Source organism: Rutidosis leptorrhynchoides, chromosome 10 (assembly GCF_046630445.1).
Source record: "Rutidosis leptorrhynchoides isolate AG116_Rl617_1_P2 chromosome 10, CSIRO_AGI_Rlap_v1, whole genome shotgun sequence".
NCBI classification, from domain to species: Eukaryota; Viridiplantae; Streptophyta; class Magnoliopsida; order Asterales; family Asteraceae; genus Rutidosis; species Rutidosis leptorrhynchoides.
Genome location: NC_092342.1, coordinates 21,173,048 through 21,187,124, shown reverse-complemented (window position 1 = coordinate 21,187,124; position 14,077 = coordinate 21,173,048). Strand labels below are relative to the sequence as shown.

The 14,077-nt window shown below is 37.1% G+C and overlaps 2 protein-coding genes across 2 annotated transcripts; one reads left to right on the top strand and one right to left on the bottom strand.

Moving 5' to 3' along the window:
• The first annotated feature begins 378 nt into the window (after positions 1-378).
• LOC139872637 (NADH dehydrogenase [ubiquinone] flavoprotein 2, mitochondrial) lies at positions 379-3,914 on the top strand. The gene is made up of 10 exons (XM_071860550.1): positions 379-513; positions 616-648; positions 782-847; positions 1,281-1,397; positions 1,692-1,769; positions 1,860-1,965; positions 2,075-2,121; positions 3,001-3,078; positions 3,165-3,230; positions 3,543-3,914. The coding sequence occupies exons 1-10, from the start codon at positions 448-450 to the stop codon at positions 3,648-3,650; spliced, it is 765 nt and encodes a 254-aa protein (XP_071716651.1). The 5' UTR covers positions 379-447; the 3' UTR covers positions 3,651-3,914.
• A 6,696-nt stretch (positions 3,915-10,610) lies between these two features.
• LOC139872685 (transcription factor UNE12-like) lies at positions 10,611-13,739 on the bottom strand. Its single transcript, XM_071860615.1, has 6 exons — positions 13,231-13,739; positions 12,262-12,384; positions 12,045-12,110; positions 11,882-11,947; positions 11,276-11,353; positions 10,611-11,058 (listed from the first exon to the last, which is right to left on the bottom strand). Exons 1-6 carry the CDS (start codon positions 13,654-13,656, stop codon positions 10,828-10,830), a joined length of 990 nt encoding a protein of 329 aa, XP_071716716.1. The 5' UTR covers positions 13,657-13,739; the 3' UTR covers positions 10,611-10,827.
• Positions 13,740-14,077: the final 338 nt, after the last annotated feature.

Below are 14,077 nucleotides of genomic sequence, written 5' to 3'. Positions count from 1 at the left end.
AATAAGATTTGCTCTGAATGAAAATAAGCTGTTTGATAATCATTTAGAATGAACGATATGAACTGACTAAAACTACCTTATTAACGTGTGACATGAATAAAAAATTCAATATACTTGTTAGTTAGGTGATCAGAATATGATTTGAGGAGAATATTATAGATAATTTAGGCTCTTAATGGTTAAGAGAGTGTTTTATCTCTAAATTGTTCAGAGCTGAATTCTGAACCATTCAGCACCATATGTCATTCAGAAGAAACAAACACACTGAATGCTGAATGGTTCAGCGCATTCAGTGTGGTGAACTATTCCATCAATAGCAAACAAACGCACCCTAAATTAGACTTGGTGCTAACCACGCTTACATTCCGAGTCTCTCTATTTTCCCCAAATTATCAAAATAAACTCTCCATTTCTTTACTGTTTATCTTCTTCTGCAAGCACCAAAAAATGTTAGCTCGTCTCGCATCTAAACGTCTACTCGAGATCCGTCAAATTTTCGGCCAATCTTCTCAGGTTCTTAATTTAATTCAATTCAATTCAATTTGATTTAATTCTCCGCATCCATTTTTATATATACATAATTTAATCCATGATTTGTGTGTTATAATTATGCAGTCTACTCGATCGTTATCCACTGCCCTAAACTATGTAAGTATCTGCCATCAATTTGTATTCATTGATCCTGCTTCGTTTGGTAGTATATATGTGATTATAATTTAATTGAATATGTTTTTATGATTATTATTAATTATTATTTCTATCACCATTACTATGTTTGCAGCATATTGATACACCTGATAACAAAGCTGATGCTCCATGGGAATTCAACGAGTCTAACAAACCTAAGGTTACTATCAATCATACTTTTTATTTTATGTATTAGCAATTTAACTTCAACATTTTCATTTTATGTAATTTATGAAAATGTTTAGTGTTTTACTATTAGTAATAGTTTAATTTAATCTGATTCGGTTCACTCGACTATAGTGATCTCACAAGTACTAGCGTGTTCCTATTTTTTCGTTGTTCAAGTTAAAGATATGATGTACTGAACAATAAGAATTAAGGGAAACATAGAAGGCTATAATACTTTTTTTTACTATTTATAGGTAATTGTACGTATTATTGTTTGCGAATTCAATCACTGCCTAGCAGTCGGCCTTGAATGTGATGAGATATAGCAAGTACTAATGAAGTTCTGTTTTAATGCTATTTTAATGTACTGATGCTGCTGAGTTGATTAATTTAAGAAATTAACGAGTGTTATTTGCTACGTACAGGTAAAGGAGATTTTGTCTCATTATCCAACTAATTACAAGCAATCTGCAGTTATCCCACTGCTAGATCTTGCACAACAACAACATGGGGGATGGCTTCCAGTTTCAGCAATGGATGCGGTAAGTCGGCCTGCGTATTTGCATATATGTCTTTAATTTTCTTTTCAAATCGCGTGGCTGCTTACATGCCCCATGAAGACTCTAGTATCATAATGGATGATAAGTATTTGAGATGTTATTTGGAAATTTTTCTGGTAGCTAAACCTAGAAATCTTGCAGGTTGTTTACAGTACAAACTTGTGAATTGTTATAGGTTATCCGTTGTGTATGCTGTTTGATTAATATGAATCTCGTTTTATACATTGTACTTCTTATGCTCATTTACATTAATGCTGTGTTGTGTTTTATGTGAAGGTAGCAAAAGTCATAGAAGTTGCTCCAATTCGTGTGTACGAGGTTGCAACATTCTATTCCATGTTTAATAGAGCAAAGGTAAGGTTGCAAACATCCATTTTCCGATATTAAACATCCTATTTTTTTATCTGAAATTATGAGGTTATGAGTTGGGCAAGTACTTTTTAGGTTGGCAAATATCATCTTTTGGTCTGTGGTACAACTCCTTGTATGATTCGTGGTTCACGAGACATTGAAGATGCTTTATTGAAACACTTGGGAGTGAAACGAAATGGTTTGTATTTATCAAACAACTCAAAAATATCTTTTGTGATCTTGTTTACATTTAAAATTCTAATAGTAGCGTCTAAGATTCTTCATGGCTACTTTTTTACGATATACAGAGGTTACAAAAGATGGCTTATTTTCTGTCGGAGAAATGGAATGCATGGTGAGTCACTTGGCTTTTAACTTTGTACCTTAATAATACGGGTGCCTACTAAAGGTCCTTTAGCCTAGCAGTATAGGAGTAACCCATCAACCAAGAGGTTGCGGGTTCAAGTCCTGGAAAAATTTCTAGATGGTATACAGCTGTGTATAATCAGTGGTTTACAGTCTGTGCGTGTTTGTAGTAAAAAAAAATTACTCCGTAATACAGATGACTAAGAAGCTACATATATTGCAGCTAGAGATGACCATCTCAATTTATCTGCTTATGAATGGAGAAGTTGGGTTGGATGTTATCTCTAATAGGTTGACAATGCTAAATGACGTCTTAAAATTGGAATGGGTCAAATAGGTTTAAAGTAACCCAGTATTGGTTAGCCACAAAACTCCTAAAGCATTTTGTTCCAAAATCGAGTTACTCCTATACTACGATTATTTGTTCTCTCTTATACCTTAAATGACACAGTGGTTATTAAGAAGTACTTTAACATAGTGTTCCGGGTCAACCCGTAACTAAATGAATCGTTTTGATATGTTACTGGTCCCACCCATTTTGCCACGTATGAATGCAGCATATGTACTATGTTTGAGCTTATAGTTATATATATACCCTCTCTTTTATGCTATCAATTAAAAACAAGCTGGGACTCGTTTCAGTGAACTTGTATGTTTGTCATGTCCTGAAACAGCAATGTTATACAATTATGATTTGATTAATTTCTGATTAACTCATAGCATGCAGCCATTCACTATATACTTTGATTTATTTATTTGGGCTTATATTGTAGCTTTCAGAAGATTGAAAAGCGTTATTTACTTTTTAAGCTGATAGTTTATTCAATTTGGATGAAGTATATGATGAATCAACTTTTTGTTTCTGCAGGGTTGCTGTGTTAATGCTCCTATGATTACAGTGGCTGACTATTCAAATGGATCAGAAGGATATACCTATAACTACTACGTGAGCATGATATCTTTTTATTGATTTTGGTACCAAACATTTGTCAACCTCGAAATTTTGAATTTCCCCTTCTATTACCAATGCAGGAAGATGTCACCCCAAAGAGAGTTGTTGAGATTGTTGAGGCGTTAAAACGAGGGGAAAAGCCACCGGTAAATGACACATATACATAGTTACATACTTACATGCAGGTGCTAAACGGACTGTTCTTGTAGGTTGGGTAATGGGTCATGACAAAAAAAATTTGTACAGGTCTAAATGGTTGAAATAGAACTTTTTATCATAAGGCCCATTTGACCTGTTCCAGTTGAACTCTTTTTAAAAAAAAAAAAAATAATAAAATAAAATAATACTATTTTGCCCATTTGACCTGTCTAAGGTAATATATATACTTGAGTGAATACTACAGTGCCCATCTAGTTATGTTTAACATTAGTTAACTTGCTTGTGCTGATCCTTGACAGCGTGGGACCCAAAACCCGGATCGTATCAATTGTGGGCCCGCAGGAGGAAATACTACGTTGCTGGGTGAGCCAAAACCTCCCCCATGCCGTGACCTAGACGCCTGCTGAAACAGAATTGTTTGTTTTTTCATGAAATGTGAATTTGAATTTGTTACGGCTTTAGATGTTTGCCGACATCCTTGAGTTCAAGCTGTTGTTGACATTTGTTGTAATGCATAAGTGATAAGACATTAGCATAATTTTGCGTAAGTGAAAAATTCGGAGTTGTTTCTAATATGTAGCATCATCTTCATATAAACTATGCTTCTGACTTTAATGTTATAGCAGCAAACTACTTTTGTGAAATGTATTTTTCATTCTAATAAAACAACAACGATCAAAGCGTGTGTGGTTTTAAATTTTGTTGTGTTACGAACAAAGTGTACAATAGAGGTATCTATCAAATATCAAATCATGCTTTTATATAGTATATTGCCTAAGTCAACTTTGTAGGATGAATTTCTTGTGGTGGAGAGCTTTTCGCGGGGAAAGTTCAAGTACGTATATTGAAAAAAAATGCTCTCGTCATTATTACATTTGGTTACCTTTAGTTCCTTTGAATGACTGAAGGGAATATGTTCATGTGTACTTACTATAGTACCATAAGAATACAAATGTATGTCCCAAACTTGAACGTGGAAACGTACACACAAAAATCTCGTGGTACGCCCGTTGAAGGTTACGAAATATTTTTAAAAGTTTCGAGTGTGAGATGGAAAAGTAAAGCATGTCGTGCCTTTTTGGCAAATCGATAGAATAGTTGTTGTGATTAAGAGGAGATCGACTGGACGTTGCTACACACAAATTTGAGAAAAAATAACTCTATTACTCACAAGAATAGATTACAGAGTATTACAAAACTCAAAAACAAAAAAAAACTCTCAAACTAACACACTAGGAATTCTCACCACTTTCTAGGGATGTATTCACTTTTGGTTAGGATTACACATTTAACTCACACACACTAACTAGGTGTGATTACACTTTTCTGAATGATTTTGGATGATTTACAATTGAGGTTTCAACCTCTATTTATACTAAAACTTTGGTGGCGGTGGAATGGTGTGAACGAGGAAGGTGTCGTGTGAACGGAGATGGTGGGCGGCCGTCATCGTGTTCATCTTTGCTTCTTCTACATGGTGTTCAAAGAAGGCTACTTTGAACATCTAGAAGGTGAGCTTCTAGATTGTAGGCTGGAAACTTTCAATTCTCCCCCTCCAGTCGAATCCACGAACATTCCAGTTATGTCTCTGCATAACTCAAACTTCTCTCGAGTCACCACCTTTGTTAACATATCCGCAGGATTCTCCTTTGTATGGATCTTCACTAGTCTCAACAGTTGTCGATCAATTACCTCGCGTATCCAATGATAGCGAATATCAATATGTTTTGTACGAGAATGGTACATGGAGTTCTTGCTCAAATCTAGAGCACTCTGACTGTCACAATATACCTTGTACTCCTTTTGCTTGATTCCAAATTCATGAAGATAACGCTTTAACCACAACATTTCTTTTCCAGCTTCTGCGGCAGCAATATACTATGCTTCAGTTGTGGATAATGCAACACACTTCTGTAGTCTTGACTGCCATGAAACAGCTCCTCCTGCAAAAGTGTAAATGAATCCTGAAGTAGATTTCCTACTATCAGGATCTCCGGCCATATCCGCATCTGTATAGCCTTCCAAGATTGGATCAGCTCCCCCGTAACAAAGACATAGATTCTTTGTACCTTTAAGATATCTGAGAATCCATTTTACCGCCTCCCAATGCTCTTTCCCGGAGTTCGAGAGAAAACGACTCACCGTTCCCACTGCATGAGCAATATCGGGCCTTGTACACACCATCGCATACATCAAACTTCCAACTGCTGAGGAATATGGTACTGACGACATCTCCCCGATCTCTTCCTTGGATGAGGGACAAGAACTCTTGCTTAACTTGAAATGGTTAGCTAATGGAATGCTAACAGGTTTGGCATTGTTCATATTGAAACGTGAAAGCACTCGTTCAATATACTTCTTCTGAGATAGCCATAACCTTTTATTCTTCCTGTCTCGGGTTATCTGCATTCCCAAAATCTGTTGAGCCTGTCCTAAGTCTTTCATGTCAAAAGACTTAGAGAGTTCCTTCTTCAGCTGGTTGATCTTCGTTACGTCTTTCCCTACGATCAAAATATCGTCTACATATAGTAGAAGAGCAACGAAATCTTTTTCAGAAAACTTCTGAATGTAGACACACTCATCTGCTGCAGTTTTCTTGTACCCGTGACTCACCATGCACGAGTCAAACTTCTTGTACCACTGCCTAGGTGCCTGCTTTAAACCGTACAAACTTTTCTTCAGCTTGCATACGAGGTTATCTCCTGAAACCTCAAAACCTTCTGGCTGCTCCATGTAAATTTCTTCATGTAAATCTCCATGAAGAAAAGCTGTCTTTACATCCATCTGTTCAAGCTCCAAGTTCATACTTGCGACCAATCCAAGTATGACTCTAATTGAAGTCATCTTGACTACTGGTGAAAATATCTCGTCAAAATCAATCCCTTTCTTCTGTTGGAATCCTTTAACTACAAGTCGTTCTTTATATTTCACCACTTTTCCACTACCATCTTTTTTCAGCTTGAACACCCATTTATTTTTCAGTGCCTTCTTCCCGCGTGGAAGTTCTACAATCTCATAAGTTTGATTTTTCTGCAGAGAATCCATCTCATCCTGCATTGCGAGCAACCATTTTTCTTTATCCTTATGAGTTACTGCTTCATGAAAACTTTCCGGTTCTCCATCTTCAGTAAGTAGAAGGTACTCGGATTCTGGATATCTACTCGATGGAATCCGACCTCGTTCAGATCTACGAACTTCTGGAACATTCTGAGGAGATTCACCATCATCTTGACCTTGTGATGGTGTTGGAACGTCTGGCAGATGGGGTTGTGGCTCCCCCTGCTCAGCACCGTCATTTTCTCCATAATCTTCTACTTCTGGCATTTCTTCTTGCACTGAAAATTCATTTCTCATGAATGATTCCGTTGTTGCCTCTGGCACCTGAGCAGCAACATTTGACTTCTGAGATATTGTGGGCTTTTCAATATCTTCTATTGTCTGGCTTTCATGGAACATCACGTCCCTACTTCTGATCACCTTTTTCTCCTTTGGATCCCATAATCTATATCCAAATTCTTCATCTCCATAGCCTATGAATATGAATGGAGTAGATTTTACATCCAGCTTCTGCCTGAGCTCCATGGATATATGTGCGTACGCCAAACATCCAAATACTCTTAAGTGAGAGTATGATGGTTCCTTTCCAGACCAAAGTTTCTCCGAAACTTCAAAATTCAGTGGTACTGATGTAGATCGGTTGATCAAGTAACATGCGGCTCTGACTGCTTCTCCCCAGAATGGCTTTGGCAGCTTAGCCATACTGAGCATGCTCTGAACACGTTCCATGATTGTTCGGTTCATTCTTTATGCTATACCATTATGTTGAGGGGTACGTGGGACCGTCTTCTCATGTCGGATGCCATATGATCTGCAATAGGCATCGAACTTCCTGGAAGAGTATTCACCGCCGTTATCGGATCGAAGACACTTTAACTTCTTTCCTGTCTCACGTTCTACCATGACATGGAACTGTTTGAAGTAATCGAACACCTGGTCCTTCGTCCGTAAGAAATATACCCACACATTTCGAGAAGTATCATCGATAAACGTCAGAAAGTATCGATTGCCGCCAATTGATTCAACCTCCAAGGGACCGCAAACATCAGAGTGTACCAGACTGAGTAACTCTGATTTTTTCGCTGAAGAGGAATTAAACGAGAATCTATGCTGCTTACCAAACAGACAATGATTGCAAGGATCTAGTGCAGCGTCCTTGTCTACATTGATAAGCTCCTTCTTTATTAGGGTAGACAACCCTTTCTCACTCATGTGACCGAGTCTCTGGTGCCATAAATTTTGTGACGCCTCTTTTTCTGCAACATTAAGGCCGTCTGTACAGATCTTCACATGAGTTTTGTATAGTGTGCCACAAATGTGTCCTCGAGCGACTATCATAGCGCCTCTTGACAATTTCCATGTGCCTCTATTGAAATGACTATCATAGTCCTGTTTGTCTAGAGCTACTTCCAGAAAGTAGATTCAGCCGAAGATCTGGCACATGGCGGACATCCTTCAAAGTGATTGTGCTCCCGGAACTTGTCTTTATCTTGACATCACCAATTCCGACAATCTCAGCGGAACTGGAATTTCCCATCTTCACAGCTCCAAAGTCACCAGCTTTGTATGTTGTGAAATATTCCTTGTATGGTGTCACGTGGTAGGAAGCTGCAGTATCTACCACCCATTCCGTGTCTTCTCGTGAGACGTGAAGGCATGTCTCATCATGGGTTGAACAATAAGTTACATCACCTGTGATAGTAACTAATGTTTCTCCACCTTTATTCTTCGACTGTGAACTGCTCTGATCTTGTTCCTCTTTCAAACTATAGCAGTTCTTCTTCATATGTCCTTCTAATCCACAATGATGGCATTTATATATTGGTTTTCTGCCATCAGCAGACCTGCCCCTGCTCTTGCTTCTGCCTCTCCATTTGTTTTTGCTACTCATTCGTTGTCTCCCCCGATTCTCGGTGACAAAGACATGAGTTTGATCTGTGCCAATGTCCTTTCTCCTTGCCTCTTCACTGAATAGGGCATCCTTGACCATTGACATGGTAAGTTTGCCATTCGGGGCTGAGTTGCTGAGTGTTACTACCAGCGTTTCCCAACTATCGGGAAGGGAACTAAGTAGCAGTAGCGCCTGAACTTCATCGCCAAGCGGCATCTCTACAGACGATAACTGGTTGACCAAGCTCTGGAACTCACTGGTATGCTCGGCAACTGAAGTTCCACTTTTGAGCTTCATGTTGACTAAACGCCTCATCAGCAGGGCTTTATTCCGAGCAGTCTTGGCCTGGTACATGTCCTCCAACTTTTTCCAGAGGACATATGCGTCTGTCTCTTGTGCAACATGGTGGAAGACACTATGATCAATCCATTGACGAATCTGACCAATAGTTTTTCGGTTTGATTTATTCCACTCTTTCTCTTTGGCAGAATCAGGGTTTATACCCTTCAATTCAATAGGATCGAACAAATCCTTACAGCTGAGGAGATCTTCCATCCGAAGTTTCCACAGCGTGTAGTTGGTGGCAGTGAGCATAATCATGGCTCCGAAAGATGATCCTGACTCTTCCGTGGACATTATCACCTTATAAATAATTTTTCAACACAAACGGGGTTGAAAACTTCAGAAAACTCAAAAAAAACTCGACCAACGCCTCTAACCTGGCTCTGATACCACTTGTTGTGATTAAGAGGAGATCGACTGGACGTTGGTACACACAAATTTGAGAAAAAAATAACTCTATTACTCACAAGAATAGATTACAGAGTATTACAAAACTCAAAAACAAAAAAAAAACTCTCAAACTAACACACTAGGAATTCTCACCACTTTCTAGGGATGTATTTACTCTTGGTTAGTATTACACATTTAACTCACACACACTAACTAGGTGTGATTACACTTTTCTGAATGATTTACAATTGAGGTTTCAACCTCTATTTATACTAAAACTTTGGTTGCGGTGAAATGGTGTGAACGAGGAAGGTGTCGTGTGAACGGAGATGCTGGGCGGCCGTCATCGTGTTCATCTTTGCTTCTTCTACATGGTGTTCAAAGAAGGCTACTTTGAACATCTAGAAGGTGAGCTTCTAGATTGTAGGCTGGAAACTTTCAATAGTTGGTTAAAACATAATGGTTGTAGCGCACAATATATTGTTGCTGATTAAACATAAAACTTACGGGGTTTAGTTTGAGTGCTGAATTTGGAAAAAAAGTGGTTGATCGATTGTTTAAACTCTGGCAGTCGTGTAAACCCGATCGGAATCTGAGAATTCACGAGGGTGTAAAACAATCAATCGAGTTAACCTACTCGATTGAATCGAATGTATTAATATCTTTAAATAATCTAACTCCGGTGATGACCGGATTCGATGTGATTGTCTGTAGATGATTTGTTGAGCAGAGTAATGACGTATTAATTGTGTGTTAGATTGTGTGTGTAATGAATGAACCAAAGGTGTATTTATAGACGCCAATAGTTTGTTAGAGGAAATGCTGACGTGACATATGTCCATTTCATGATTGTAACAAACTATCGTAACAAACTTTCCTAAAGATTCAGGCTGACGTGGCTCAGACGCTCCATTCGTGTGTTAATGCCCACATTTTTTTGGTGTCTGTGTGCAGGCCAAGTGGAAGGGCTTACGTGTAAACACATATTTAAAATCATCAAGTGTTTCTTCACGACATTCTCCATCCGGATGGTCTCTTATATGAGTTGCACGTTAGAGTTACATACGACACTCTCTATCCGGCTAGCTTCTAAATGACTCACTGTTTTATCTGGCTTTTGCTTATTCGGCGTATATGTCAGTCTTTCGCCTTCCGTATGCCTATCTGACTGGCATCCAAGTGGCTTGTACGTCATCACTGTGTCCGGTAGCCGGCTTTATTTTAACTATTGTTTTGCTTCCGGCAAGCACTTTTGGATTCTTTAGATCTTTTATTTGATAAATGTGGGTAAGTTGTATGCGAATAAGACTTATTTGACCCGACCATTTTGACAGCTCTGGTAAGTGGTAATCATAACAGTAGTGAAAACTAATCAATGCCGCAACTTCATCGACCAATAATGGACTTAAAGAATGTAAAACTCGACTTCTGTAATACGAACCCACTCACTCTTTTGCAACAGTACTACTCTATCATCATTCATCAAACGCTTATAACTTTTTACAACCAACTATTATCCACATACAAACATTACAAATTAAAACAATAATAATATACTCAAGATTAACATAACAAATATAGATATATCAATGTCCCCACAATCCACTACCCCTAAAAATATATAAATTTAAAGCCTCCCCCCACTATATATAACTTTATAATCTCCCTTTTCCTTAGTCATCCACCACTAAATAGACACAAAAAGGCACAACATATCAAGCAAAGGTTTGACAAATTTCTTATAAAATATGAGTGGTGGAAAAGAAAAAGGGGACCTTTGATGCTTATTTCAACTACATCATATTATTGAATGGTGATTACATTTTGCATCTTGGACTAGAACTAAAATTACAATAGATGTTGTACATTATTGGATGTTTTAAAATTTTTGTTTAAATAGGGGTCTATAATGGAGGTTCTGATTCGGGTTTGACAATTGAGGTTGAATCTGGAGATTGTGTGTGATATATTGCAGATGCAAGTGATATAGGCATGATGCAGAGTGCTTTAGATTGAAGAAATTGCATTGCAGACCCAACGTTTTCTTCCATTAGTTTTGCAACTTGTCGTTCTGTGCCATCGTTTGACCATTTCTCCCATGCGGGCTGGTTTCTTCCTCCTTCACCACCTTCTTCCTGTTCAAAATCTTGAAAGTCAAATTATTGTCCGATGTGAATTGAGATTATTACATTGACAATCGACAATCACCTTAAAATTATGATTGAAGTTTAAAAAAATTAATTTTTTAGGACTAAAGTGCTGCGGTTCAACCCAAATTGATGCGTAAAAAACTACCCGTCATACGAAGTCTGACCCGCCCATTTTTCCACCTCCAATAAAGAACAACATTACCTCAACAGATGATATAGGGATGTCAGTGACAAGTGGTGCCACAGCGCTGGCTCCGCCCAATCTACTCATGCTCAATACCTTCAAGGAACATATAGGTATATACTTAAATAGATTAATAAACGCATTTGTGCATTCACACGAAGAGTATAATACAAGTAACTATTCAAATAACTAAGAGATGTAAAATATTTTTCAAGTCATAAGAAAATCATTAGAGGGACCATCACTATGATGAGCAGCATTGAGCTTGGCCTTGTATGTTATAAAATCTAGTTTTAGCATAATTGAGATTTCACACATTGATGCTAATCATATTGTTTTCCATGTAATGGCTGAAATTACTCATATTATCCATAAATGTATATTTGTGCATGTGTGCAAGCATATACTAACTATATTGGTAGATAAGTACGGAAAGCTAATCCACTAGTACAGGATCCAAAAGACGGTATACTAATATTAGTAGCAAATGACATGAACAAAACGGCATTTTGACAATAATTGTTTGGCGATATTATGAGTCCCACACAAGAAAACGGATGAAGGTATAAAATATGTCATTAGAAATATGTGAAAATCAAGTGTCTAATATAGAGTTCAATTTACCTTAACTTGAAGTCTTAGGAACTTGACATAATCCACAATTTCATCAAGCATCGCAGCTCTATCCGTCTACACCACAAGAAAACGAAATAGTGCAAATTAAATATCTTAAAAAATTACAAAATGAAATAGATAGAAGAACAATGAACAATAATAAAGTACTTACCTTATTGACACTAGGAACCAGTTCTTGTAACGCCCTAATTCTCTCTGCTATTCTTTCACGACGCAGCTGTTACAAATGACATTTAATCAAGTTCTTAAGGATCAAAATTAGTATAAAGAGTTCATGTTATATTTCAATTTGTACTTTTCAACCAAATTTGATCCACCACATATATATCTACAAAATAATTTGCATAGGCAACAAAAAACAGAGTTACCCTCTCAGCAATACTATGTGGGTCTGTGGCCTGCCCACGCCTTGCTCTGACCCTCGTGGGGCGACCTGTTGGTGGATTTGGAGCCGTTTGCACCGTGTTAGGCATTTGTTGACCCTGAAACCCCTAAAAATGATCAAACAAATTGTCAATACACAAACTTGTTCAACCTTAATATATAGAAATCATCAACATGTCTTTTTTTTTCCAATACAAACAGGTACAGTGAATTAAGGTGTGACGAATGTACGCTTTCAAAGTGATTATTAAAGTCGGAACCATGATAATCAAGCAAAATTTATCCACATAACTTGTATTGATTTGAATTTTTCTATAGATTAAAAAATCATATCATAACTTGTGAGTTTAGCCAAAGACACTGAGTACAAGTTAGTCTTCTCACATAGGTGTATAAAATACTAGTACTAATTTACTAAATGAGCATTAATTCACGGAAGAAAAAGTCCAAATATTCAAATTGAAGGAACACATCTATAAAGTCAAACATCTTGGCTATAAATTTCTACAAATTTAATAAAGGATGAAGAAAAAAACATTCCCTGTTTTTTTATTTGTTGTTTAAAATTTGTCAACTTTAGAAAAAAGATGACATAAAGAAAGAAAACCTGACGGACCCACATGCATATATTCCGGTAAAAGAAAATGACAACTTTTTCATATGATTCTACTCCATTGGTAGGGGCAGCAAGTAGCAACTCAATATAACTCATCCAACAACATTTTTAAATTTTCTAAAAACAATAAATATAATTCCAATTTACAACATCTCATTTCTACCCCATAGAAAACCTTTTGAATTCCTTGAAAACATGAAACTGAAAAATATTACTCACTCCGTCCTCCAGTATTGACTTTTCAAATTCTTTATTCTCAAAACTCATTTCATTCGTATATTTTTCATCAAATATTATAACAAAAATAAAAATGTATATACACTATATATAAACTTACTGAATTAGAAAGACGGCTATCAACGACAACCTCATCACGAAACCGTTTACCGCTACTACCAGAAGCATCATCCATTTTCAGAAACCCTCCGGCTCCGGCTCCGGCACCTTTACTACCATGTTCTAAACTTAACCCTAACGGAAAATGAAACCCTAAACCGCCACCACCGCCGCTTCCTACTAAATGATGATTATTATTATTATGATGATCACCACCAGCTGTAGCAGCTGAACTCAATTGCAGCATCATAGAGTTAGTTGCATCATTTGCCGCCAAATTTGGATGATGATGATGATGATGAAGATGATGATGATGATCACCAGTAGTATTAGTACTATTAACTGCTGCAAAATTAGTAGCAGGAAATCCTAGGATTTGCTCGAAGAAATCGTCAGCTGAACCGTCTGATGGATTGCTATTCGCCATATATATAAGATGAGATGTATAATTAATTAGTTTGAATCGATAATATATGAGTTATAGCTAGAGGTGGTTAGGGTTTTGGTGAATTGAAGTTGAAAAAAGCGGGAGTTATATGAGCACGAAATATGTATTTATAGAGTGAGTTAAGGGGTGATTGTGCAGGTCTTTTTCTACTTCTTGACTGTATATGAGTTATTGAGGTGTGAGTAGAAAACTATTTCCATTTTATTTTATTTTGGTTTTTACGGGGTATATACTTTTTTTTTTTTTTTTTTTTTTTTTTTTTTTTTTTTTTTTTTTTGCTAAAATAACGATAACATTAAAACAAAGTCTTTTCATCAGTAGATGAAACAGACGAACAAAGGAACAATCGATCCAAAAACAAAGCAAGGCTCGGCAACAGAAAATGATCCCTAACACTAAA

Coding starts and splice junctions, on each gene's coding strand:
- LOC139872637 (XM_071860550.1), top strand. CDS start 448: ATGTTAGCTCGTCTCGCATCTAAACGTCTACTCGAGATCCGTCAAATT. Junction 514..615: donor TTTTCGGCCAATCTTCTCAG/GTTCTTAATTTA, acceptor ATAATTATGCAG/TCTACTCGATCGTTATCCAC. Junction 1,966..2,074: donor CTTGGGAGTGAAACGAAATG/GTTTGTATTTAT, acceptor TACGATATACAG/AGGTTACAAAAGATGGCTTA.
- LOC139872685 (XM_071860615.1), bottom strand. CDS start 13,656: ATGGCGAATAGCAATCCATCAGACGGTTCAGCTGACGATTTCTTCGAG. Junction 12,385..13,230: donor ATAGCCGTCTTTCTAATTCA/GTAAGTTTATAT, acceptor GATCATTTTTAG/GGGTTTCAGGGTCAACAAAT. Junction 11,059..11,275: donor TCCCTATATCATCTGTTGAG/GTAATGTTGTTC, acceptor GATTTTGAACAG/GAAGAAGGTGGTGAAGGAGG.